The 25,744-nt window shown below is 47.9% G+C and overlaps 1 protein-coding gene and 1 pseudogene across 1 annotated transcript in view; one reads left to right on the plus strand and one right to left on the minus strand.

Moving 5' to 3' along the window:
- Positions 1-25,744, minus strand: part of PI4KA (phosphatidylinositol 4-kinase, catalytic, alpha) — a 196,063-nt gene that overhangs the window by 9,621 nt on the left and 160,698 nt on the right. The window contains exons 31-43 of the mRNA XM_006894563.1: positions 25,014-25,170; positions 24,704-24,831; positions 15,736-15,894; positions 15,360-15,511; positions 13,170-13,277; positions 12,579-12,706; positions 11,173-11,292; positions 10,956-11,035; positions 10,676-10,869; positions 9,607-9,697; positions 8,919-9,086; positions 8,388-8,441; positions 6,861-6,981 (exon numbers count right to left, since the gene is read on the minus strand). Coding sequence (XP_006894625.1) covers positions 6,861-6,981; positions 8,388-8,441; positions 8,919-9,086; positions 9,607-9,697; positions 10,676-10,869; positions 10,956-11,035; positions 11,173-11,292; positions 12,579-12,706; positions 13,170-13,277; positions 15,360-15,511; positions 15,736-15,894; positions 24,704-24,831; positions 25,014-25,170 — 1,660 coding nt within the window. The remainder of the gene's footprint in view (positions 1-6,860; positions 6,982-8,387; positions 8,442-8,918; positions 9,087-9,606; positions 9,698-10,675; positions 10,870-10,955; positions 11,036-11,172; positions 11,293-12,578; positions 12,707-13,169; positions 13,278-15,359; positions 15,512-15,735; positions 15,895-24,703; positions 24,832-25,013; positions 25,171-25,744) is intronic.
- LOC102854323 lies at positions 3,432-4,760 on the plus strand (annotated as a pseudogene).

The raw sequence follows: 25,744 nt of genomic DNA on the forward strand, positions 1-25,744 counted from the left end.
AAACGACTCGACGGCACATAACAACAACAACAAAGAGCTGAATGGAAGGTTTCAAGGGGCAGCTCGAGAAGACAAAGCGGAATATATAAAGAACTAGAATCAGAGAATAAAAAGAGAACTGGCTTAGCATTTCTCAAGCTAAAAGAACAGAAAAACATTTTCAATCCTTAAGTTGCAGTACTGAAAGATGCCAACGGCAAAATCCTGAAGTATGAAAAGAAGATAGAAAAAAAAAATTAAAAAAAAAAAAAAAAGAAGATAGAAAAAGTTTTTGATGAGCAGAGATTTAATCTTTATAATATATTTAACTACTTGAATATATTAATATATTTCACACCTTTATTCTAGTAACAATAACCATTTTACTAATCCCTATTCTCTTATCTTTCAACGTGAATGAAGAACTGTGTGAAACACAACATATATAAATTTTGTAAGCAAACCAATTAAAAACTACTATAAAAGAAAGATTGTATAAACATAATGTATATGAATGAAAAATAAAGGAATTATATGAAAGCCAATAAAAAAACATTTAAAAAAATAAGATGGAAGAAATACTTAGAGACACTATATTAAAAAGAACCGGTAAGCGAGTGCAGGTGGCCTAAGTGGCAAAAAGCTGTGCTGCCATCCCAAAGGCACATGGTTCGAATCCACCAGATGCTCTGCTGGAGAAAGAGGGACAATCTCCTTTGTGCCAGTCAGACCTGACTTGATGGTATACAACAAGGAAAAAAAAAAAGAACTGGTTGACACTGAATAATTCCACAAAGTAGTATATGAATAAGAACCAATGGTAACAAAGGAAAAAGTTCAAATTGCATTATAGATATTACCAAACAATGCTGTTGTGCTGTTATGTGCCATCGAGTCGCTTGTGACTCATAGCGACCCTATGTACAACAGCCCTAAACCCTGCTCTATCCTGTGCCAATCGCACTGCCTCTGAATACCCATCCCGATTACCGCAGTCACTCAATCAATCCAACTCATAGAGGGTTTCCCCCTCTTGTACCATCCCTCCACCCTCCCAAGCATGATGTCCCTCTCCAAGGACCTGTCCCTCCTTACAACATGCCCAAAGTATGTCAGACGAAGCCCCAGAATACTTGCCTCCAAGGAGCAGCCTGCTTTAACCCTAACCAGGATGAATCTGTTTTCCTGGCAGGATGAATCTGTTTTCCTGGCAGTCCATGGTACATTCAATATTCTTCTCCAGCACCACAGCTCAAAGGCATCAATTCTCCTTTTATCCTGCCTAGTCATTGTCTAACTCTCTGATGCATAACAAGTGATTACAAAGACCATAGCCCCTATCAGACGCACCTTAGTCTCCAGAATGACACCACTGCTCTTCAGTACCCTGGAGAGGTCCCTAACAGCCAACTTTCCCATCGCAATACATTTTTTGATTTCCTGGCTACTGGTGCCAAGAGTGTTGACCGTGGAGCCAAGCAGACTAAAGTTGTTAACAATCTCAATCTCTTCACCATCCATCCTGATGCTGCCAATTGGTCCAGTGGTGAGAATCTTTTGTCTTCTTGACATTGAGCCTCAATCCACACTGAAGGCTGCACTTCAGGTCCTCCTCAGTTTCAGCAAGCAGGGCTGTGTCATCTGCATAACGCAGATCGTTAATAGCTCTTCCACTAATTCTGACGCCACACTTCTCATAGAGCCCAGACTCCCGGATAATCTGTTCTGCATACAAGTTGAAAAGGTATGGAGATAAGACACATCCCTGGCGTACACCTTTCCCAATTTTGAACCATGCAGTGTTTCCCTCCTCTGTTCTGACAACTGCCTCTTGGTCCAAGTATAGGTTTTGCATTAGAACGATCAAGTGTTCTGGGATTCCCATTCTTCTCAGAGTCAGCCATAGTTTGTTATGATCCACACAGTCAAATGTCTTTGCATAGTCAATGAAACACAGACATTCTTCTGGTATTCCCTGCTTTCAGCTAAGATCCATCTAACATCAGCTACAATATCCCTAGCACCACGACCCCTTCTAAACCCAGCCTGGACTTCTGGCAGTATTCTGCTGATGTGCTGTTCCAGTTGTTTTTGGATTATCTTCAGCAGAATTTTGCTTGCATGTGAAATCAATGATACTGTTCTATATAGTTTCCACACTCTGTTGGGTTACCCTTCTTTGGAATGGGAACAAATATAGATCTCTTCCAGTCAGTTGGCAAAGTGGTTGTTCTCCAGATTTCTTGGCACAACTTGGTGATCACATCCAGGGCAGTATCTGTCAGCTGAAATACGTCAAGTGGTATACCATCTAATCCTGGGGCCTTATTTTTTGCTATTTCCTTCAAAGCAGCTTGAACTTCTTCCTTCCTCACTATAGGCTCTTGCTCATATGTTATTTCATTAAATTCTTCTGTGTCTGCCAATTTCTTTCGGTAGAGTGACTCTGTATATTCTCTCCATCTTCTTTTAATACTTCCTGGATTATTTAATATTCTGCCTAAAGCATCCTTGATTATAGCAACTCGAGGTTTGAATTTTTTCCTTGAATTTAGTTCCTTGAGCTTAAGAAATAAGGAACCAAAAATAGATGGGCTGCCGTCTGATATTTTTCAAGTAACAGATGCAACTCTAGATGTGCTCACCAGTCTATGCCAGGAAATTTGGATGATAGCTGACTGGCCAACTGACTGGAAGAGATTCATATCTGTTCCCATGTCCAAGATAGGTGGTCCAACAGAACATGGAGAGATTTAGATTGTTAACAGACTTAGTCTGCATGGTTCCACAATCAATACTCTTGGTACCAGCAGCTAGGAAATCAAGACACAAATTGGGGAAAGTTGGCTGTCATGAACCTCTCCAGAGTACAGAAGAACAGCAATGTCAGTCTGGTGACTAAGGAGCACCTGATCCGGGCCACAGTCTTCGCAATTGGTTGGTATTCATCAGAGAGCGGGACAATGACTAGGGATGATAGAAAGAGATGCCTTTGAGCTGTGGTGCTGGAGAAGAGTTTTGACTGTCAAGAAGAACAAACAAGTTTATTCTAGAGAGGGTGAAGCCAGCCTGCTCCCTGGAGGCAAGAATTCTGAGGCATGCTGCAAGAAGGACTGCTCCTTGGAGAGGGACATCATGCTTGGAAGGGTGAAGGGATGGAGAAAGAGAGGGAGACCATAGATGAGATGGATTGATACAGGGACTGGGATAATGGAGGAGAGTGTGTTGGAGACAGTAAAGTTGGCACAGGATAGAGCAGGTTTCAGGGCTGTTGTACATAGGGTCGCTATGTGTTGCAAGTGACTCGATGGCACATAACAACCACCACCACCATTAATGTCACATATAGGCAAAATATTGTTGATGATCATTCAAAAATGGCTAGAACAAGTTCACTGACAGGGAACTGCCAGAAGTTCAAGCTGGGTTTAGAAGATGCTACGGAGGGAAGCATGGGGACCATGCATACCCAGAGTCTGGAGCCTCTTTTAGTAGGATTTTGGAGTGTTAGGAGAAGCCAAGAGTTCGTTGAAGTTGAGCTTGAAGCTAAACAGGAGATTCTGGAGATCAAGGTTGTTCAGTATGCTCATTCTGATGCACTTGGAAGGACAAAAGATGCTATCATCACATATGAAACAGGAGATGTTTTTAAGGCTAAAAACCTCATTGATGTCATGTGGAAATCTCAAGAGGCTTGGGAAAAACTGCTCCATCTGGGAATATTTAGATAAGCAGATGTTTTGATCACTACATGTCAAGGTGATGATGCACTTCCAAATGGTTTAGATGTTACATTTGAAGTGACTGCACTGTAAGGAGATTAACAGGTAGTTTTAACACTACGGTTGGGAACAATGAAGGCAGTACAGTCTGTGGCCTCAAACTTCTGAATCTCCTTGGCTGTGCCGAAAAGGTGACTTTTCAGTTTTCTTATGGAATGAGCCTGGGAACTTTGATATTCTCTGTACACTTAAGAGGTTACTAGACAGCTCCCTTGGAGCTTTGGGACAGATCAAGGAGTGTGGGCTGAGTATAGTTTTCTGGTCTGGAAGACCAGCCACATGGTGAAGTGGGGAGATCTGTGGAGAGAGCTGGGCTGCCTCTAGGGAATGGCCTCCTTTGCTATTTGGAAGGAAAGTGGACACTCCCTCAAGTCATCACTTTCGCCCTTGATGGTCTTCAACTCTCAGAATCCCTCCATCGTACCAGGAAAAGGAGACCTGCTGAAAATGAACCAGGAGCTGTTGGGCTACACTGGTGGAGATATGAGCTTCCTCAAGGAGGACTCTGAGCTCCAGTCAGTGTTGGACTTGGTCATCTTGGCCTCTCTCTGGCATGGGATGTTGGTGCCCACTGGTGATAAATTATCAAGTACTGCCAATCGGTTTCACCTGGGCAGCCTGACCACCATCTGTGGATACACAGTATCGGACCGGAGAGTGAAGGAGACTACCTGGGTGGAGATGTGTACTGGGCAGACGGCTTGCACCTTTACACCCCACTGCCCTTCTGGCCCAGCTAGGGTGGTTTTGGCGAGCTCTTCATGACACACTTCTTTCTCAAGGCCAGGAACCCATGCAACCTCATTTACAGGGAGGGTCCCAAGGCTCACATCTGCCGGCTGACTGACTGCATCTGCGGGTCACATGGAGCTGATTACTGTCCTCAGGCTGGGTAACATCGCCCGCATGAGGCTCAATTACTGCATCCTTGTAGGTGTCCAGGAGGGTGAAAGAACTTGTGAAGGTGTCCAGTCTGCAGCTGGGACTCAGTTTCTGTAGCTGGGGCACAGCTGACCCTTTCAGGACCCATTCCAGGATTGGGGCTGCAGCCCGTCTCCTGGTGCCACACATTGTTCTCTCAGAGAACATCATGCTCCACTAAGTTTCCTCATGGAAACAGGCCAAAACATTTTACAGTCTGATGGGGGGGGAAAAAAAAAGCAGAAGAGGCTGTGGCACCAGCGATCTCACTACTGATGTTCAATTGGGCCCTGCATGAAAGTTGAGAATATCAGAAAAATGTCTATCTTGTGTTTTTTTTTCTGTATTAATGTGTCTTATTGACTATGCAATGGCATTTGACTGTGTGGATCACAACAAACTCTGGCTAATATTGAGAAGAATGGAAATCCCAGAACACTTAATTGTGCTCATACAAAATCTATACCTAGACCAAGAAGCTACTGTCTGAACTGAACAAGGGAACACTGGAAGGTTTCAAATCAAGAGGGGTATGGTCAGTGTTGTATTCATTCTCTATAACTATTCAATCTGTATGCTAAGCAAATAGTTTGTGAAGCCAATCTCTAGAAGGAAGGATGTGGCATGAGAATGTGTTATGCAGATGACACAACCTTGCTTGTTATAAACAAAGTGGACCTGAAGTGCTTGTTACAGAAGATCAAAGACAACAGCCTTTAGCACTGATTGCACCTTGACATCAAGAAGACAAAAGTCCTCACCACTGGGCCAGGGGCGGCAACATGACAGATGGAGAAAGGATTGAAACCGCTGATGATTTTTCATCTTGCTTGGATTTGCAGTCCAGAGATAAGGTGACATAGGGAGTTGGGCAAGTCTGTTGTCAGGACCTTTCCAAAATACTGAAGAGCAATGATGTTAGCTTGAGGGCTAAGGAGTACATAATTCAGGTCTTGGTCTTTTCAATTACTTGCTATGCATCTGAGAATTGAAGAAAGGCATAAGTGTGACAGATGAACAAATGAGGCCTCTGAGTTGTGGCACTGAAGAGTACTGAATATCCCACGGACTGCCAAAAGAACAAACAGCCTGAGCGCTCCTTGGAGGCAAGGATGGCAAAGCTCCGTCTCTCATACTTTAGGCATGTTTGCTTAGGAGAGGCTATTCCTTGGAAAAAGAAGGATACTATGTTTGGAAAGGTGGAAGGTCAGTGAAAGAGAGGAAGACCTCCATCTAGATTGACAAGGTGACTGTGCAATGGGCTCACATGTATCAGAGATGATGAGGATGGCACAGGACAGAATCATTGAGTCATACTTGACTCAACAGCACCTAACAATAACAACAATAAAAAGAACTGTGTCAGCTAAACAAGTTGGGTTTTCAGTGCTTCATTTTCATTTGAAAACAGTTTGTCCTGCTCAGCTAGGCCAAAGAATATGTAGCTATTCAGCCTTTGTTATGTGCGTAACACTGTCTTGAGAAGAAATGGAGTTAGCCAGACAAACTGCACTCATTGCCACTGAGTCTTTTCTAGCTCGAGAGGAGAGGACAACTTTGCTCCATCTTAAGATGCTGGCAACTGTGAGCTCGCCGGCTTCCCAGCACAGAACTTTCCTAAACGAGTCGGGATATTAGCAAACATGACACTGCGATGCTGTATAATGAAATGTGTCAACATGTGGCAGATCTTTGTAACTTACTGACCTACGCCTTCCATTTGGACTAGGCTAGATTTCCCTCGAGGCACTTCACCCAAAGAACACCTTACAACAGATTAGATGCAGAAGCAGGAGGAGAATCCTTTCTCAATGGAGCCAGACACAAATGAGACTGGCAAAGATGTGAAATAACTGTCTTTATGTTTTTATTTTGGAAAACAGTCATTTTTACACAAGAATGACCACCCTGTACCCCTCTACACCTGGGGTGTGTCCAGCCCAAGAGTAGCAGCTCACTATCAGCAGGGGCTGTGACCTGAGGCAGCGGCAGGATGGGGCAGAGCAGGGCGGACAGTGGGTGTCTGCAGAGTGGCTGAGGGGAGTCTTTCTGTGTGCTAGGGCAGCTGCTACTGGCTGTGCTGGAGAAAAGTGGTCAAGATCACCAGGGGACGCCCCAGGGCCTAGGGAAGATACTGGAGGCCCAACTGAGAAGGTGCTATGTAAATGAGGTACTCACGATCCTTCTGGTGGCCCTCTTCGTCCAGATAAATGTTAGTTTTCATGTTCCAGATGAACTGGTGGGCCAGCAGCTGGGATTTGGATGCTGCCCACAGGATGTACTCCCGAACATAGCCCATCTGTGGGGAGAAGGCATCAGCCAGGCCTGGCATCTCCACGTTCTAACCCTGAGAAACAATGAACTCCCAATGCTTAGAAATCTGGTAAGATGTGAAACTGCGGACAGGGGCCCACCTGTGGGCAGGGTCTGTGGGGGTCTGGGGAGCTGAACTGGGGTCATGCTGACTCTCACGAGCTGGGACTGTGAGTGGGTATTTACGCAGGCCTGTGGGGGCCTGGAGCCATGTGGACTCCCATAAGCTGGGACTGTGGGTATGTGAGTGAGTAGGTCTGTGGGGGCATAGGGGAGCTGGAACTGTTGGAAGGTAGGGAGGTGGGTGGGCAGGTTTGGGGAAACTGGGCTGGGACCATGCTGACTCCCACTAGCTGGGACTGTGCATAGGTAAGTGGACAGGGTCTGTATCTTGCTGAATCCCACTAGCTAGGACTGTGGGTGGGCAGGTATAATAAGTGGGAACTTTGGTCAAGTCCAAGAAATGAGGAAATTAGGTACTAAAAACACATTTCTAAGTTGGTTGTTTAGGTAAATGGTCTAAATTGCTGGTCATGTTGCAGCACTCTCTAATGCAGAAGCGACATCTACTCTCATGGTCTTCAGAACCTCTCTCCCTCCCCTACTTGGTCACTTCCTGCCACTCATGAGTGGTCAGGTTTTGTCACCATGTCCTAGGTGATGAAGGGTTTTGGGGTAACTATTTCCAGAAAACCTCCTGGAGAAGCCCCCACTCTGGTGGTGGATAAGAGGCAGTGCACAGGTGGACAGGGTGGGTTCAGGCAGGACACTGAGGGTCTCAGGGCATCAGGGGGGCCATGAGGGGCCTGCATCAGTGGGGATGGGGAGAGGGTAGGCACTCCAGCATGCTGACCTGGAGCACCTTGCTCAGGCCAGTCTCCCTGTGTCTCCCTCCATGCATACTACCTCACCCCATCTCCCTGAGAGGTGAGAGCTGGGCCCCAGGAAGCTCAGTCACCTGTGAAAACCATGTGCTTGAGGAGGCTGACTGCCCCCCACCCTTCCACCCCCAGAGGCCACTAGCGACCTTCAGAGCACTTCTCTGTTGTGGGAAGAGCAAGATGGGTCCTTAGGACAGTCCAGGACAGAACAAAGCAAAGGGGTATCAGATCTCAAACATCAGGAACACAGATTGGTGGCAGATCCTAAACATTAGGAGCATGGGGACCACAGAGGGGTGTCAGAACCTGGCACTGGGACAACAAGGATGAGCAGAGGTGTCAGACTCTGGCACTGGGAACACAGAGGGGTGTCAGACCCTGGCAGTGGGGATTATAAGGGCCCTGAAGGGGCATCACATTTGGGCATGGAGGATCAGGTCAGGCAGCGTCGTTGTGTGGCACAGCCCAGGAACAGAGACAGGATGGCAGCAGGCGCTGCTGGTAGCCTCACCTTGTCGTACCTGAGGGCCTGCACAATCTGTGGGATGTAGAATAGGATTGCGTCCTGTAGTGATGGGAGAAAGTGGCTGTCAAAGCTGTGAAGGGTCCCTCGAACCAAATGTGACTGTCCCTGCTTCACTCCACACCCTGCTAACTTCACCGGGCACCTGGACACAATAGCTCAGGACAGCTCAAGGGGCAGCTGTGCTCACAGGATGAGACTCTCGTGCCCAGTGGGAGGTGGCGAGGGCTTTTTGGGCTTGTTAGCTTGGAAATGCCTCACAGAGCTTGGGCCACAAAGAAGTGGACTTCCAGACCCCTACTCTCCCGGGCTATGCTCCAGAAAACTTTGCTTTTAAACTATCTAATCACGGTTAAAGAACAAATACATTTAGGGAATGCCCTTGAATGAGACCTGTCCGTGACAACACTGACTACTTGGTGTTCTACCAGGAGAACAGTTCCTCTTTACCCACTACACCCTTCTGGCGTGGAGCAGTCCCCCCAGGTCCCCTGGCGGGCCAGGCAGGGCTGGGCTCACCGGCGGGAAGGATCTCAGGACCTTGACCCCGTACTGTGCAGTAAGGGGGTGTGGTGGGTACAAGCTGGAGAAGTACGAGAGGCCAGTGGGCGGGTCCGTGGGTGCCCAGCAGAGCACATGACTGAGCTCAGGGGCATCGGCATCTATGGTGTGCCAGGTGACCAGGAACTGAGAACAGAGAGGAGGAATGGGTGACTTCAGGAAAAAAGGTCAAGGCTCATGGCCAGGATAGGGGAAAGGCATGCAGAATGTGGTTACCACACAGTGTGAAGTTAAATCACCCAGGAGAAGGCGCCTGCTGTGCTATACTGTACCTAAATCATGGTGGTATGTTTTCTATTGTAATGCAGTGTTGCTGATGCGCTGTCCGAGCTGCTTCTGAATCAAAACAACTGTACCTACAGGACCTTGCCTGAATCTGCATCATCACATAATCACTCGTCTCAGAACAAGGGCTGTGAGGGCTGGGAAGGTGCTGGGCAGGCACCACAGCCTCACCCACAGGCAGGCTTCAGGGGTGTTTTCCAGTTAAGATGAACTAGCTAGAAACTGGCAATCAACTTGCAAATGCCAGCCAGTGATGGCTGTAAATGTGACATATGCTCTGTACCAGCACTGGAGAAGGGAGGAGGAAGAGGCAGCTTCACCCCACCTGGTGCACTCAGGCCCCCCAGGTCCCGCACACTACCTTGATAGCCTCAGGAACATCACTAACAGCTCCTGGGTCCAACCGGACCAGACGGGTCACCTCGTTGCCAATGGCTTCTGTGTTCTTAAACCTGCAGCACACAGTGGGGCAGGTGAGGGGCTCTTTGTCAGAAGAGGAGCCCTTGCCTGGTCAGGACAGTGGATAGCACTGTGCTGGAGGGCTTCAGGTCAGCTGAGGCGGCCCTTGGAGGGTCACACTGTTAAATCTGAAGGGAACGCTGGTGGCCTAGTGGTAAGGAGCTGCTGCACTGCAACCCAAAGGCACACGGTTCAAATCTACCAGCTCCTTGAGAAAAGGATGGGCAGTCTCCTCTCGTACTAGCTACTGCCTCTGAAAACCAGCTGGAGATCAGTTCTGACTCGACAGAACACAACAATAACAAGTTTGATTGACAGAGCTTATGATAAATATCATGACCAGCCATGCCAAGTACCGGCTGTACCTGGTACTCAGTACTCCCAGGAAGGCCTCCTTTTCCAGTTCCTACGCTATATACCCCTTCTGGCACCACTGCCCCTTGCCCTGACCCTCCTAGCTGCTCCTCCAGGCTTGGCTCTCCCAAGGCAGGGGACACTCTTTAAGCTCAGGGTCACAGAGATGGGATTGGAGCTGGGTCTGAGGAAGTGTCTACCCTGGCTAAGGACTGTCTGGTGAGATTTCTGCAGCGGGTGTTTGTCTGAAATCCCTTTCAAGACCCATCAGTCTAAGATTCCTGAGCCTGTGAAGAAAAACTCTTAAGGATCAGCTGCCAGCAGAACTATGCCTTCTGCCCACTGCCATGTTGGCAGCTGGCATGTGGGAAGAACCCACACCCACCTCCTGTGGGGCAGCAGCCTCCGTGCCTCCACTGAATGAGACCGTGACCCTGCTCTACCCCGCTATGGCTCCCCTGGCACCAGGGAGCTGTCACTGTGGGCGGCTGCTGTTCTGCTGGGCTGCTGTGCTGTTCCAGCACAGGGGATGGCCCTCGGGTACCCTGACCACCACCTTGTGCTGCAGCTGCACCACCTTGTGCTGTGTTGTAGGGCTTATGTGACTTGGGACTCACCGGGCTGGCAGCTGCACAGCAAGGTGAGGTGAGATGCTCCAGGCCAGGTTCACATTGTCTTTCCACTGCTTCTCACTCAGGCTGATGTACTTGGATCGCCAGTTGGCCACACTGCTCTCCCCTGCCTGGTCCAGCTCCAGCTCAGGGGCCGAGAGAGGGTTGTACCAGGTGATGAGGCGCTCGATCTCGGTGGCCTGCGGAGATGACCAGAAGTCCTATGTTTCTGCCTCAGGGCCAGGGGCAGTGTGGGCATGAAGGAGGTGCTGCGCCTGGGACCCACCAGCAGCGACAGCAGCAGTGTCCGGCGCTTCATGTAGTACTTGTGCAGCTGGGAGCCCCGGTTGGTCTTCTTGGACATCCCTTGAGAGCAGAGACAAGCATAGGCATGTTCTCAGAGTCCCCTCTGCACCCCGTGTTTTTAGAATCCAGCAGAAGCACACCCTTACATTCTTTCTGCACACCTCCACATGCTGGGTGAGGACCGCATGCCCACTCACCCGATTTTTTGGAGATGGTGGACATGCCACTGGACAGTGGGTATGTGTTGATCCAGCCCTGTGTGGCCTGCTGCCTAGAGCCGACTGTGATATCGAGGTTGCTCCGTGTGTCCTGGTTATCTGAAAACAAAAACAACATTGAGTCTGCAAAGAGGGGCACGTGACAGTGTACTGGATGGCCATGAGAGCGCAGTGGTCAGCACGAGACCCTCAACAGGCCTTCATGGTAGAGACTAGGGAGGGAGGTGCATGGTGGAGACAATTCAGCAGAAAAGGCTATCTAACAGAGGGAGTTTTCCAGCCATCTGACAAGTTTTCTTTCAACCATTTTAGATGGAATCTTCTAACTCTCTACCAACCATTCTTGCCTTTAAAGTAGCACCAAATAAAAATCATCCTTTTCTTGACAAACTACACTAACGTTGCATTTCCTTGGTGTCCATGAGGTCTCGGCCATCAGAGATCACATGGCCCGCTCAGAATGCAGACTGAGCACTTCTGTCTAGGATTTCAGGTTTCCTTTTCCTTCTTGCGAAGCTGCCTGTTAAGCCAGCCTTCACAAACTTATCTCTACACTGCGGCCTGCCATTGGCTCCTGGGAGATACTGTTGGTACGGTGGCTGGATTTACACCTTCTATGTGGAAGATTCAGGTTCGGTTCCTGGCCAGTCCATTTCCTGTGCGGAAATTCAGCATGCGTCAGGTAAGGCCTATCTCTTGCTGATGCTAATTGGGTTTCAGTGGAACTACCAGATGAAAGTGAGCCAGGAGGAAAGGTTGGAGCTCTGCTTCTGAACACCTGCCAGAGAAAAGACCAGGGGTCACAGGGCTCTCACCTGCTGTGACCATGGGACAGCACCCGGCAGCACTTCACCCTTCTGCAAGGAATACCACGAGAACAAGACAGCTCTGCTCTTGTGGGGGTTAATGCTCAGCATATCCTCCTTGACTCTGGCGTCTTCTGTCCAGAGGGTACTGGCCCAGCCCAGCCAGCCCCTACAACCAGCTCTTCTGGACTCTGCATTCTGGCTTGTCTGCAAGTAGTGCCCTTACAGGCCTGACACTAAAACGACCTGTCAATTTGGAAGTTTACTGCCTAGCTGAGCATGAACTCACCTTCTTCACCCACATTCAGCATGACTGGTGACCCATCCAGGCCCACGTGACTGCTCTTGGAGAAGGCTTGTCTGTCTAGAGCCCTCCTGGCTCATCCACGGCTTTCTGTTTGGGCTCTATTGATGAAACCAGGCCCCTCACCCAGGGAGGGAGCAAGCAGGCTCAGGAGTTCAGGGCCCAGCTAGGATCTGGAAGCTCTTCTGCCTTACTTCTCAGGAGCCTGTTTCACACCTCCACCTCGCTTCCCTGTCACCCTCCACATGGAGCTGCCTGCTGAGAATAACGCTCACCTGGGGGCACGAGTTGGCTGGCAGTGAGGTACTTCTTGTCGGAGAACATAGCCATCCAGAACTTAATCATGATGCTGATGTCTTCCCGTAGCCTCTTCTCTCCTTGAGTAGGAAACTTGGGGGGGCAACTATGAACCAGCACAGGAGACATGTGAGTGCTGAGGATCAGATACTAGACGCTGCCACATTACAAGTGATGGGATGGTCTCCTAGCACACTGGTGAGCAATCAGCAACAATGGCTGCAGTGGCCCACTCATGACTGTGGGGACTTTTAGAGGCCCCTCGTTTCTGCCTTCTCCACCCCGACAGGGAGGCCAATTCCATTCTGCTGAGACAGAGCTATGCTAGTGGGACATACAACCCAGCTTGCTGCACATGTGCAAAGCTACAGCATGAAGCTCCCACCCCTATTTTTTATCACTTATGCCAACCACTTTAACGAACCACGGGGAGACACAAGCACAGAGCTTCTGGGGTTGCTGGTAGAGAGGCAGGGACATACTCGAGGCATGCTGATGTCCTAGGGGCTAGGACCATGGAGGAGCCGACTGGCCTGACCCAGAATGCTTTGCCCACACATGGGCAGTACCTGAAGTAGTCAAAAGCGGTTGAGTAGATCTTCTCCCGGAGCACGTTGCGGATGGTGGCATTGGGGACCACGTCAGCATGCAGCAGGGCCAGCCCCAGCGTGAGCAGCCTGTGGGAGGAACAGGACCATTTGGATGGGCTTGTTCTTGTGCCCTGCCCATGGGACCAGAACGCAGGACCGAGGGAATGCCTACCAAACCCTAACCTCCAGACCCGGGCTTCTGGGCAGGCCATGTGTTTACAGCCCACACATTTATTAGACAGCAAAGTTTCAGCCCAGCTTCTATAAAGACTCTTGTCTTTTACTTTATTTTTTTTTTTTACTTTTGTTTGGAGAGAAACAATCTGTGTGAAAGTCTTGGCCACAAATATCAGTCAGAAAGAGGGCTAGCAAAGTATTCCCAGGAGAGCTCTGAATGGGGAATATTTAACAAAAACGAAAAACCCCGACAAAACAAAATTGCCCACGTTGTGTTTTATGGGACAAGTGCTGAGTGGGGGCACAGGGTGGGATAGCTGGGGAGTGGCACCATCCCACAATAGGGTGCTCACATCCTGAGGTGAAAGAGGAAGCTGAACTTAGTAAAAAGCCATGTTCTGTTCCCCAGAGGGACCCATCTTAGAGTGAGGGCCTGCCATACAGGAGAGGTCTGGAGAGGTGTGGGGGTAGGTGGGCAGAGGAGAGCAGTGTCTGTTAGGGCTGAGAACAGGAAGTAGGAAGTGAGTGTGTGGGGAAAAGGGGTTGGAGGTACACAGGGTGACACTCTCAAGAGACTTTCACTGCAGCCAGGGGTGCAAATGTGAGCCCACTCTGAGGGGAGTGAGCAAGTGGGCTCACACAGGCAAAAATCCCACAGCAGGGCTGTGATGGGGAGGGGAGAAAGAGAATGAGTGAAGGGAGAGGGAGGATACAGGTGAGTATCAGGGAGGATGGAGTGAGGGGAGAGTAGGTGGAGTGAGGAGAGGAAGGAGGATGGACAAAGAGGAGGATGGAAAGAGGGAAAAGGATGGAGTGAGGGGAGAGGGAGGATGGAGGTGATGTGAAAGGTAGCCAGGCTGTGTCCTTGAACCTTGGTCCTCACAACAACTGCTTTTCCTAAAGCACCTACACTGGGAAGCATGGAGGGAGGCTGAGAGCAGGAGGCCCAAGCCTCCTTGGGCAGTGTGCTCTAATGACCATAGCTCGGCACTGGTATACACCCTGGACAGCCTGAGATGATGGTAAATGAGGCTGACCCCATGCCAATATCTGTAGCAATGTGGCAGGTTGGGGGGCCCTTTTTGCTACAAATCATATATATACTTGTTGACAGGCTGGAAGCTGACCTCTTCATTCCAAGTTCAGGGAGCAGTACCTGAGAGGACACTCACTGCAGGGGGATTGTTGGGAGCCCAAAGCTCTCTAATGGGAGCCACAGAATAGGACAAAGGCCTCTTCGGGTCCCCGCTGACTTCACCCACAGACCCTGAACAAGTCTGGCCAGTCTACCTTCCTGCCTCACGTGTAGCCTCGCTTCACCTGCTGGGCACAGGGGAGTCCCTGGGCAGCAAGGCTGCCCTTAAGCCTTGTGCTCACTGATCACCCCACACAAGTTCCTTGTCTTCACCTTGAGCAGGGTGCTCTGCCCTTTGTGTGGTATGTCCTTCGTGCTCCTGCACTGCCTGAAGCTATGGCAGCCCCTTTACTCCACCCCTGCAAATGCACCTGGTGCCTGGCCTCTTCCCTGTGCTTGGAAAAAGCTCTGGTCATTCCTGCCCTGGTCGCTCCAGGGAATCAAGCGTGTACTGGGAACCTGGTCATCTTCTGTTTTAAATGGCCAACTGTGGGAGATCTTTGTCAATCCAGATAAAGCTGCACCGGACACCAGTAAGCCTGAGGAAGCATCAGGGCATGTGCCCTCAGGAGAAGATGCCTCAGCAGAGAAAGGGCACTGGGAGCAGAGACCTTTGGAGGGAGATGATATTGTGGAGAAAGTACTAAGGACTCAGAGAAGGGGGTGCAGGGTTGAGGACAGTCACGTTGGCTGGCGCTCTAGGAGGGAAGTGGCACTGGTACAGGTGTAATACCAGGCCAGTGGCCAGGAAGACCTCCCCACTGTTACAAGGATCACCGGCCGCCTTCTGCCCTTCGTCCCCATACGTGGTACGCCCAAGGGAGGCCCCCGTGCTGGTTCCCAGGACAGGCTCTCACTTGAAGCGGGGCCCGATGGCCGCCACATGGCGATTCATGCTCCCCTTGGCCCCGCCGATGTTCAGGGACATGGAGCGCTGCAGGAGGCCCGAGAAGATCTCCACTTGATCAGAGCTGCAGTACTTGGCAATCTCAAAGCGCTGTGCCAGGAACTATGGAGGGAGGGAAACAGGACGTGCTGTGGCCATGGTGGACACAGGCAGCCTAGCGCTAGAGGTGGCTGCACCTCCCTGGGGCAAGGCATGGGATGGAGGGCCTGCAGTGGCCCAGAAGTTGCTAGGCAGAAGGCTATGAGTCTCCCCTCTTCTCATGGAAAGATGCCTTCCTGAGGGCCACTGAGCCTTCACCCCACAGAGGAAGGGACAAAGGCACTCACGTCGATCCAGATGTAGTGTGGTGTCACCTCAGGGGGACAGGGCTTTGGCTGACTTGCTTCTGAGGCCGCCAGAGGGTCGGCTTCCTTTATCTCTGCAGAAAACAGACCGAGCTTCTGCTCCACCGTCATCTGCCACGCGCCTGCCATCTCCCTCATGAACTGGAAGGACAACAGACTATGAGCACCTCCGAGAAGCAGAGAAAAGCAGACTTTAAAAAAAAATTATGAAAGGAATATTTCCATTTATGACAGCAGCTAAAAGAATAAAATAGCTAATGAGAAAGTACTAGGGAAAAGACTTAACCAGGGAGATGAAATATTTGCACACGTGAAACCGTAAAACATTAAGGAAAATATTAAAGAAGCCTTAAATAAGTAGAACATTTAGTGCTCATGGACTGGGATAATACTGATAAGATGTCGCTATTTCTCAAAGCCATACATACTTTTAATGCTATTATCATAAAAATTCCAAAAGCTTCTGCAGAAAATGGAACAACAGGGGGACCTAAACATACCAAGTATTATGCTTCCCCTAAAGTATTCTTGAAGAAAACAGGGCAAGAGTACCTACACTGACTTCAAAATGTACTTGGTAACACTGTAACAAGGAAACAAAGGCCAAGGGAATAGAAGTTAGGATCCAAAAATAAACCCATATATCTATGGTTAATTTGTTTTCAACAAGGATACTAAGTCCACTGAATAGAGAAAGAATGGTCTGCTTAAAAATGACACTGATGCAGCTGTCAGAAGGGCTATGCCCTGAAACTTACCAGGGGTTTGCTCCTCTGCAGCCAACCCCTCAGAGGCTAGCCCTCAGAGTCAGAATGAAAAGCGAAGGGATGAGAAGCCGAGAGAGATAAGATGGTTGCGGACCTGTGGCTGCTGGACTATCAAGCGAAGGGTTCTAAGCTCAAAGGGGCCCTGCAGCAGGGCCAGCAAGGACCCTGACACCTGCTGCTGGGAGTGCTGCTCTGTAGGCAGGCCAAGCTGCTATGCCAGCTGTGAGCCAGGTCTGTGCAGAAAAATTCTCAGAACTCACTGCTGTCCAGGGAGATCCACTCCTAGCTGACCCTCCAGCAGGTGTTCTGAGGCTGTAAATTGCACAGAAGGAGACTGCGCCATCTTTCTAGTGTGGAGCTGCTGGTGGATGAGACCTGCCACAGAGGTGCAAGGCCTTCGGGATGACAGCACAAATGTCATTTTAGGACTGATAATCCTGATGACAGGGATTCAAAGGGCAGAGACCTGTCCCGAGGGGCTTGAGAAGTGACCAGCAAGGCTGCCAGGGGGTGTGCAGGGCAGGACAGGGCCGTATGTCTGCAGAGATGGGAGGGGTTGGAGCTAGTCTGCACTGTCAGCTCACGTTCTTCACTCCGGGGTGTTTATGAAATTACTTAACTGTAAGCATGGTGGTGAGTTCTGTGGGACCACTGCAACAGATTCTCAACCCAGCAGAGCAGAGGGAGTGTGTGGATAGGACAGCTAGTGTTAGCACTAGTTAGAAGAGCAGATGCTATCTGAGACTCAGCTTCAGGTTTGATCCTGACTGGCATCAACACCCTGGAGTTAGGAAGGTTCTGACAGTCCCATGATGACCATTTCAGACTGATACATGAACACCAACTCAGCACAGATCAATGGCAGAGAGGTAAGGAAGACTTTAAAAAAGTCTTAGAAAAAGTATACAGGTGATGGTTCAGAATCACATTTTTGACATGGATTCTTAGATCTGAGGCTAAAACAGAGGAAGGAGAAGGCTGGGGACATCAAAGGCCTGGCTTTAAAGGGAACAAGGTCCTGGCTGTGGGTGAATGCCTGGGTATGCTTGAAGGGAGTAGAAATGGGTGGTGGCTGTTTGTACTGTCAAGTGGAAAGTGACTCATAGTTAACCCTCCAGCTGGTTTTCAGAGACTAAATCACACAGGAGGAGATTGCCTGTTTTTCCCCAGACCACCTGGTAGATTCAAACCATGTGCCTGTGGGTTGGCAGTGCAACATCTTACTACTAAGCCATCAATTGTTGTGTTAGGTGCTTTATAGTATGATTCACAGCAGCCCTGTGAACACAGTTGAACCCTGTCCTATCCTGTGTCATCTCATCATCTCTGGCACTCGAGCCCACTGCTGCAGTCACCATGTCAATTCACGTGCTTCTAAGTCTTCCCCTCCTTCGCTGATCCTCTACCATTCCAAGCATGATGTCCGTCTCCAAAGAACAGCCTCTCCTAGCAACATGCTCAAAGTATGCAAGATGAAGGTGCTTCTTTGAAGATAAACTTGTTCAACTCCTTTGTTAAAGAGTTTCTTTTATATTCTGGATATCAAACCCTCATTAGATACGTGTTTCCCAATTAACCTTCCCCCAATTTATAGTCTGTCTCTTCACACTGCTGACAAAGGCCTTTTAATAAAAATTAGTTTTTAATTTTTATACTGCTCAGTTTATATGGCTATGGGATGTTCCTCCCACAGACTCCTCTCCAGTTTCACAACTCAAAAGGCATCGATTCTCCTGTCATCTCATCGTCACTGTCCAGCTCAAAAGTAACTGTGAAGACAATGGATCGGGCGCATCTTAGTCTCTAGACTGACATCGTTGCTCTTCAGCACTCTGGAGAGATCCCCGATAGCACATTTTCCTAATGCAATTCATCTTTTGATTTCTTGACTGGTTGTAGATTTTTTTTAAAATGTATTATTAATTTCAGTAAAAATTTACAGACACTTTGGATTTCCATTCATTTATTGTTGCACTTTTCTCCCCTCCCAACCCTCTACCTTAGTACACTACAGTCTTGGAAAAGTAAAAGAAAAATTTTTTCATTGTTTTACAATCCCCCCCCCCCCAGGTCCACTCCACTATGTAGTCTTCTCTCTAGACTCCTGTCATGACAAAAATACCTAATCACATATCTCTTTTAAATAGTTTTCTCCCTCATCTGTTTCAATGCAGTATACATTATTGAATTCATCTTTCCCAGTCTCCCCCCAACCCCGATGTCAGTCCTGTTTTACAACAGTGGAACCATGCAGAATTTGTCCTTTTGTGACTGAGAGACTTCACTCAGCATAATGTCTCCAGGGTCACTCATTTTGAATAATATTGCATGAGTTCCTTGTTTTTCAATGCAGCATAGTATTCCACAGCTTCTCTATCCAGTCGTTTGTTGATAGGCACTTAGGTTGTTTCCAACTCCTTGCTATTGGGGACAAAGCCACAATAAACATGGGTGTGCATCTGGCTGTAGAATTCAAGAAATATAAAATAGCTCTTTCATCGGAGGTCTATACACTGCTGTTGCTTAAGTTCCAGCACATTTTGCAAATACTCAACACTAACTTTGATGAGAAGCGGAAAATAGCCTATGCTATCACTGCCATTAAGGGTGTAGGGTGAAGACGTGCTCACATGGTGGTGAGGAAAGCAGACACTGACCTCATCAAGTAGGCAAGAGAGCTCACTGAGGAGGAGATGGAGAGAGTGACCACCATTATGTAGAATCCATGCAAGGACAAAATTCCATACTGGATCTTGGACAGACAAAAAGATGTGAAGGATAGGAAATACAGTCAGGTTCTGGCCAATGGTCTGGACAACAAGCTTTGTGAAGACTTGGAGTGACTGAAGAAGATCTGTGCCCACAGAGGGCTGCATCACTTCCGGGGTCTTCTAGGTTCAAGGCTAGTACACTAAGACTGCTGGTCAGTGGGACCATATTAGGGGTGTGTCCAAGGAGAAGTAAGTCTAAAAGCCTTGCTCGTTAATAAATAGTTGTCGTTGTTGTTAAGTGATGTCAAGTTGAGCACGACTCATAGCAACTCTATGAACAAAAGATCTGAACCCTGTTCTATGACTACAGTAACTTCTCTAGTGTTCAAAGGCATGTTGTTTAGGAAGTAGATGCAATACTGATTCCAAGCCTATCTTAATTTGGAGCTCTACCAAACTCTGTCCACCATGGTAAACCATTATGGCATTTGACACACCAGTGGCACAGTGTTCAGCATCACAGCAACCACAAGTTACCTCAGTACAGCAAACTGACAGATCAGTGCTATAACAGTGAATGGGAATGTTCTTCCCAAACACAAGTAACACCAGACTCTGAACTAAAACAAGAGAACCTACCCTCCAGAATCCAACTGCTTCATACACAAGCCTCCAAACTGGAGACTTAGTCTGGGCCCAATAGACTTTTAAATACAAAGGCCCACCCACCAGGTCCTGATTGACTTAAATAAGAAGCTCCAGCCCACAGCTAATTGTTAACTATAGTCGTTTAATCCAGGTGACCAATCAGCTCACACAAGATTGTGAATGAAATAAAAAAACCCCACAGTTTATATACCTTAAAAAGAAAAGTGTTCATCACCTGTGTCATGGGTTAACATGTGTCCCCCAAAAGCATGTGTCAACTTGGCTGGGCCAAGATTTTCAGTATTATGTAATTATTCTTGTTGTTTAGTGCTGTCGAGTCGTCGGTGACTCATAGTGACTCTATGAATGAAAGTCCTGGACACTTGTATAACTTTCATTTTTTTCTCCAGGTTCATAAGATTTTCAGAGGCAAACTATTTTGGAAATAAGATGCCACTCCTGCTTCCAAGCTTGTTTTAATAGGGGAGCTCCACCAAACACTGTCCACTATGGGTAGCCATTATCACATTTGATGCATCAGTGTCACAGTGTTCAGTTTCACAGCAACCCTGAGTTGCTCTGTACGGCAAATGGACAGACCAGTGCTATGCCACTTAGAAAAATGTTTGACAAACACAATTAAAACCAGGCCTTAGGGCTGCAGACTAAAACACCCATATTTGGCCTGGGAGCATCACTTTCTGTCCACTAGGCCAATTGAACTCTATGCTGTTGTTGTTGGGGTGTCAACGAGGCAGGTTTAAAAGCAGCTCTGTGATGGTGTAGCCATCCCCAAGAAGCGAGTGGGCAATCAGCTAGGAGGTGGAAGGTACTTTGGTAGGTAACAGCCCTGATCTGATGAATGGAGACTTTACTTGGGGTGTGGCTGGTAGCACTGTCTTTTTTTTTTTTTTTTTACTTTACAGAAGACTTCTAAACCCAGCCTGGACTTCTGGCAGTTCTCTGCTGATATGCTGTTCCAGTCGTTTCTGGATAATCTTCAGTAGAATCTTGCTTGCATGTGAAATCAATGATACCGTTCTATAGTTTCCACACTCTGTTGGGTCACCCTTTTTTGGAATGTGAACAAATATAGATCTCTTCCAGTCAGTTGGCCAAGTGGTTGTTCTCCAGATTTCTTGGCACAACTTGGTGAGCACATCCAGGGCAGCATCTGTTAGCTGAAATATGTCAATTGGTATACCATCTGTTCCTGGGGCCTTATTTTTTGCTATTTCCTTCAAAGCAGCTTGAACTTCTTCTTCCTTCATCACCATAGGCTCTTGCTCATATGTGATTTCATTAAATTCTTCTGTGTCTGCCAGTTCCTTTTGATAACAGTGACTCAGTATATTCTTTTCATCTTCTTTTAATACTTCCTGGATCATTTAATATTCTGCCTAAAGCATCCTTGATTACAGCAACTCGAGGTTTAAATTTGTTCTTCAGTTCTTTGAGCTTAAGAAATTCTGAGCGAGTTCGGCCCTTTTGATTTTCCGACTCCAGCTCCTTGCACATTTCATTGTAATATTTTGCTTTGTCATCCCGTGCTGCCCTTTGGAATCTTCTGTTCGGCTCTTTAGTATCTTGAATTCTTCCTTGTGCTTTGGCTTTTCTGTGCTCCAGTGCAATATTCAGAGTTTCTTCTGACTTGCATTTTGGTCTTTTCTTCCTCTTCCGTCTTTGTATGACTGTCTGCACTCTTTCTGGACGATACATTTGACATCCTCCCACAACTCATCAGGTCTTTGCTCATTAGTGTTCAAGGCTTCAAACCTGTTCCTGAGATGGTTCTGATATTTGAGTGGGATGAACTCAAAGTAATATTTTGGTTCCCGTGGATTCGGTTGAATTTTCCTCAGCTTCAGCTTGAACTTGCATATGAGTAGCTGGTGGTCTGTTCCACAATAAGCTCCTGGCCTTGTTTTCACAGCTGATATTGAGCTTCTCCAGTGGTTTTTTCCCATAGATATAATTGATCTGATTCCTATGCATACCATCAGGTGAAATCCATGTGTATAACCTGTGTTTATGTTTCTTATAAAATGTATTTGCAATGAACAGGTCATTGATTGTGCAAAATTAAATCATTCTATCTCCAGCTTCATTTCTCTCACCAAGTCCATGTTTTCCAACTATTGATTCTTCTTCTTTGTTCCCAACTTTTGCATTCCAGTCACCCATTATTATTAAAGCATCTTGATCGCATGTTGTAGCTGATGTTAGATGGATCTTAGCTGAAAGCAGGGAATCCCAGAAGAATGTCTATCTGTGTTTCATTGATTATGCAAAAGCGTCTGACTGTGTGGATCATAACAAACTTTGGCTGACTCTGAGAAGAATGGGAATCCCAGAACACTTGATCGATCTAATGCGAAACCTATACTTGGGCCAAGAGGCAGTAATCAGAACAGAGCAGGGAAACATTGCATGGTTCAAAATTAGGAAAGGCGTACGCCAGGGATGTGTCCTATCTCCATACCTTTTCAACCTGTATGCAGATTATCCGAGAGGCTGGGCTCTATGAAGAGAAGTGTGGCGTCAGGATTGGTGGAAGATCTATTAACAGTCTGCATTATGCAGATGACACAACTCTGCTTGCTGAAAACTGAGGAGGACCTGAAATGTTTGCTGCAGAGGATCAAGGACTGCAGCCTTCAGTATGGATTGAAGCTCAATGTTAAGAAGACAAAGATTCTCACCACTGGACCAATTGGCAGCATCAGGATGGATGGTGAAGAGATTGAGATTGTTAACAACTTTAGTCTGCTTGGCTCCACGGTCAACACTCTTGGCACCAATAGCCAGGAAATCAAAAAATGTATTGTGATGGGAAAGTCTGCTGTTAGGGACCTCTCCAGGGTACTGAAGAGCAATGGTGTCACTCTGGAGACTAAAGTGCGCCTAATACAGGCTATGGTCTTTGTAATCACTTGTTATGCATCAGAGAGTTGGACAATGACTAGGGAAGATAGAAGGAGAATTGATGCCTTTGAGCTGTGGTGCTGGAGAAGAGTATTGAAATGTACTGTGGACTGCCAAAAAAACAAAGAGATTCATCCTGGAGAGGGTTAAACCAGGTTGCTCCCTTGGAGGCAAGGATTCTGAGGCTTTGTCTGACATACTTTGGACATGTTGTAAGGAAGGACAGGTCCTTGGAGAGGGACATCATGCTTCGGAGGGTAGAGGGACAGCGCAGGCGGGAAAAACCCTCTATGAGGTGGATTAATTCAGTAACTGTGGTAATCAGGATGGGTGTGTCAGAGGCAGTGCGATTGGCACAGGATAGAGCAGGGTTTAGGGTCGCTATGAGTCACAAGTGACTCGACGGCACATAACAACAACAACAACAACAACAACAACAACAACAACAACAGAAGACTTGGATTTCCGTTCATTCATTGTTGCCCATTTTTCTCCCTATCTCCCTTCACTTTTCTATTTAAAAAATTCATTCATTGAGCATTCTTTGTCTTAAGGGAGATTAAAGAAGAGGAAACAAGCAGGGGAAGGGAGCTCAGTAAACCTAAGAAAGACCAGGAGTGGAGCACAACCTTTGGAGGCAAGTCCTTCAGAAACTCCACACAACAGAAGGCCAGGATCTATGGAGACCTCCAGGGAATGCGGAAGGAAACAAGGACCTTTCTCCAGAAACCACAAGAGAAAACCTTCAAGAGCTGCCACAAAGCTCTAGTGGCCTTGTGGTAAGAAGCTGTACTGCAATATCAAAAGCACATGGTTTAAATCTACCAGTTGCTCCACAAGAGAAGGATGGGCAATCACCTCCTATGAGATTTACAGCCTCTGAAAATGCGCTGGACTGTCAGTTATGCACTGGTTCTGACTTGATGACAAATTGGCACATAACAACAACAACAACAACAACAACAACAACAACATTTTCTAAAGGGACTGGCTCGGCCTGCTAACAGACGCAAGGTATGCGTGATGAAGTCTCACCATCCACACTCACACTGAGCATACTGACTACAGTTCTTTCCAAGCATTATGCTTGGTAGAGGGTCAGTGAGAAAGGAGACTGTCTGCGGAATGACCTCACACAAGCGTCCATGACAATGGGCACCAAAGCAGAGGCAGTGACTATGAGACTGGCACTACTACTATTTTTAAGGTTTCTGAGAAGGGACAGTATGCTCGGGAAGGTGTGGGTTGGTGAAGTAGAGAAGACCTTCAACCAGAAGGTACTGACACAGTGACTGCTGCAATGGGTGTGGGTGTGACAGACTGTGAGGCTGGCTTAGGAGAGGACAGGGCTCTGATCTGTTGTTCACAAGGTTGCTATGAGTTGTACTTGATGGCACCTAACAGAAACAATAATGTAAGTTAAAACAGAGCTGACTTCACAGTGATGACAACAAAGCACCATTGGAAGAGTCAGGGCTGGAGGCTGGTCTCCACCCAGAGGCACCCTGGAAGAAGGCCTGGGATGTGAAGAAGCAGGTGTGGGAAGGAGGATGGGAATGCAGGCTGCATAAGCTGAGGGATGCAATCAGTATCACAGGACTGTGCATACACACACCTGCATCTGTGTACATGTCTGCTGTGTCGGAATTCTCAAAAATCACAAAGCCACACAAAATTATTTTGTTTAAACAAAGGAAACTTTGTGGAGCACAGCTGTACTCGGATACACATGGGAGCGTAACCCTGACGTATGGTGGGGGCTGACCTGACCCCCCAGGATGTTCTCTCCATTCATCTCTTATCCACACAGCAGTCCCTGGGGGTGGGGAGGGAACATGATTTTATAGGACGGGGGCTACAGGAGTGGGCTTGCTGTGCTCATCCCCACCCAGGGCCTACCGGCACTTCCACGCCATTCTTGCCTGCCAGCAGCCATTCCCAGCAAGCCAGAGCCGTCTCGATGCCATGCTCATTGAACATCTGGAGGGGACCCCAGCACAGGTGGTGGAGGAGCTGGGGGTCACACTCTGCAAGCAAACAGGGGGGTACTTAGAGGTCCTTAGACATGGTGTCTAGCTGGACTGACCACAGAGCTGTGCCCAATGGTCCAACTAGGAAATGTCTGGACCCTTAGTGTCCATCCCTGTGAGAGGTAACAGTAGGGAGGTCCAACTGGCCACTCGGCCACGGCCACATCTGGCCTGCTCACCTCTGCTGCTAATGAGCATGGCGGTCAGCTTGAACATGGCCTGTGTGTAATGTTGCGGGCTGCCCAGGTCCAGGGCCATGCTGAGCTCCTGGATCATCATCCTGTTCAGGTCGGACATCTGGCCTGTGGCTTCTGAGAAGCGGATCATTCCATACACCTGTAGAAGGATCACGCTAGTCATGTGACACAGGCTACCTCCTAGTAAGACCAGCAGGTGCTCGTATCTCACACTAGGACCCATCATGCAGAGAACAATGGACTCGCTTTGGTACGGGTCATGCTGCTCCTCAAAGCAATTCTGGAATTACTGTTGTAACAATGGCCTATCCACTACCCTGCTGAGTCAGAACAGACCCATAGCTGACCCTCCAGTGGATTTTTTAGAGATAGCAAATTAAAGAGGAGGAAATTGTCCATCTTTCTCCCTGTGGAGCAGCGGATGGATCTGAACTTGTATGCCTTTGGCATTACAACACAGTTTCTTACCACTAATCTACCAGAGCTACTAACCCTTTTCTTCTGTTGTGTACCATCGAGTCAGAACCAACCCGCAGCTGACCCTCCAGCAGGTTTTCAGAGGCAGTGAACCACACAGGAGTTGACTACCCATCTTTTTCACATAGAACAGCTGGTGGATTTAAACTGTGTACCTGTGTGTTTGCTAAGCCACCAGAGCTCCCTACTGTAGGCATGTATTAAGTGACTTGGGTCTTGGTTTCATTTTCTGTAGC

This window comes from Elephantulus edwardii, unplaced genomic scaffold, assembly GCF_000299155.1.
Source record: "Elephantulus edwardii isolate Elephantulus edwardi_28Jun2011 unplaced genomic scaffold, EleEdw1.0 scaffold00146, whole genome shotgun sequence".
NCBI classification, from domain to species: domain Eukaryota; kingdom Metazoa; phylum Chordata; class Mammalia; order Macroscelidea; family Macroscelididae; genus Elephantulus; species Elephantulus edwardii.